Source organism: Colobus angolensis, unplaced genomic scaffold (genome assembly GCF_000951035.1).
Source record: "Colobus angolensis palliatus isolate OR3802 unplaced genomic scaffold, Cang.pa_1.0 Scaffold193, whole genome shotgun sequence".
Lineage (NCBI taxonomy): Eukaryota > Metazoa > Chordata > Mammalia > Primates > Cercopithecidae > Colobus > Colobus angolensis.
In genome coordinates, this window is record NW_012115077.1 from 836,553 (window position 1) to 838,058 (window position 1,506).

Sequence of the window (1,506 nt, forward strand, 5' to 3'; positions counted from 1 at the left end):
TTAGGTCCAGGAGTTCAAGACCAGCCTGGGCAACATAGTGAAACCCCATCTCTTAAAAAAAAAAAAAAAAAAAATTTTTTTCATTAGCCAGGCAGGCATGGTGGCACGTGCCTGTATTCCCAGCTACTCAGCTGGATTGAGGTGGGAGGATCCCTTGAGCCCAGGAGGTAGAGGCTACAGTGAGCCATGTTCATGCCACTGCACTCCAGTATGGGTAACAGAGTGAGACCCCCTCTCAAAAAAAAAAAAGAAAAAAAAAGGATGAACCAATTTATATCCTACACATAAACAGAGTATGCTTACCAGCTTTACCTATTTTATTATTTGCTATTGAGTCACAAGAAAATGGCATCTCACTGTTCAATTTGCATTTTTTATTGCCAATAATGCTAACCTTCTTAGGTATTTATTCATCATTTTTACTTCCTTAATTGTCTGCTCATTATCCTGGGTCAAACAGATAAAACTCATAGTATGCATAGAGTAAGTAAGTATGATCTCAAAGGCAGTAGAACCCTGGAAGATAAGTTCTAAGAGAAAAGTGGGAGTCTTCATTACTGAGGCAAGGCAGCCATCATCTGGGGAAAAAATTACTACTGGAGCAGCAGTGTTGATTTCTTGGAGTTCATGGCTCCCTTCCCCAGCAAAGCAGTTATCATTCACTGCTGCATCGTGCAGTAAGGCATAGAGTAGCACATGAGCTTGGATAGGGCTCACATAGTGCTCAGCTGGACAGTCAGGCAGGTGATGAGATTAATGTGAAGGAGGCAGCCAGGCAGCAAGGACATGGCATGGTGATGGCGAATGGTTAAAGGTATGTCATTTCCCCTCTTTGGTTCTGCTTCAGTGGCCTACAAAGGGACCTGGCAAGCTTCAGGGGAAGAGGATGCAAGGCAGATTCAGGGATGGGAAACAAGGTCAAGAACCAGAGGAAAGGATACAAAGATAAGAAAACAGGAGAGAAATTGAGCAGCTGGAGGAACACGGAGCTTACAGTTTCTAGGATTTTTGGCAAATGGTAAGTCACTACTTTGAGGATATTTTCAACTCAAAGGAGGTCTTTGCACATTTGGGGACCATCTCTTCTTAGCAGCAGCCACCTATTATCTCAACAGCCACAATGGTGAAGTGCTATCAGTTCCTTCACCTGCCACCATTCCCTTCCTTCCTAGGCCTGTGTTGTAACAGAGTCCTCTAGAACATTGTTGTTATTGTTGTTGTTGTCATTTGAGACAGTCTCAATCTGTTGCCCAGGCTGGAGTACACTAGTGCGATCTCGGGTCACTGCAACCTCCACCTCCTGGGTTCAAGGGATTCTCATGCCTCAGCCACCCAAGTAGCTGGGATTACAGAGTGTACTACCATACCCAGCTAACTTTTGGTTTTTTTTTTTTTTGAGACGGAGTCTTGCTCCTCTGTCACCCAGGCTGGAGTGCAGTGGCCGGATCTCAGCTCACTGCAAGCTCCGCCTCCCGGGTTTACGCCATTCTCCTGCCTCAGCCTCCC

General features: G+C 45.3%; 1 protein-coding gene across 1 annotated transcript in view; it reads right to left on the reverse strand.

The window, feature by feature from the left end:
• SPAG5 (sperm associated antigen 5) overlaps positions 1-1,506 on the reverse strand; it is a 29,487-nt gene that overhangs the window by 10,445 nt on the left and 17,536 nt on the right. The window contains exon 5 of the mRNA XM_011940872.1: positions 856-871. Coding sequence (XP_011796262.1) covers positions 856-871 — 16 coding nt within the window. The remainder of the gene's footprint in view (positions 1-855; positions 872-1,506) is intronic.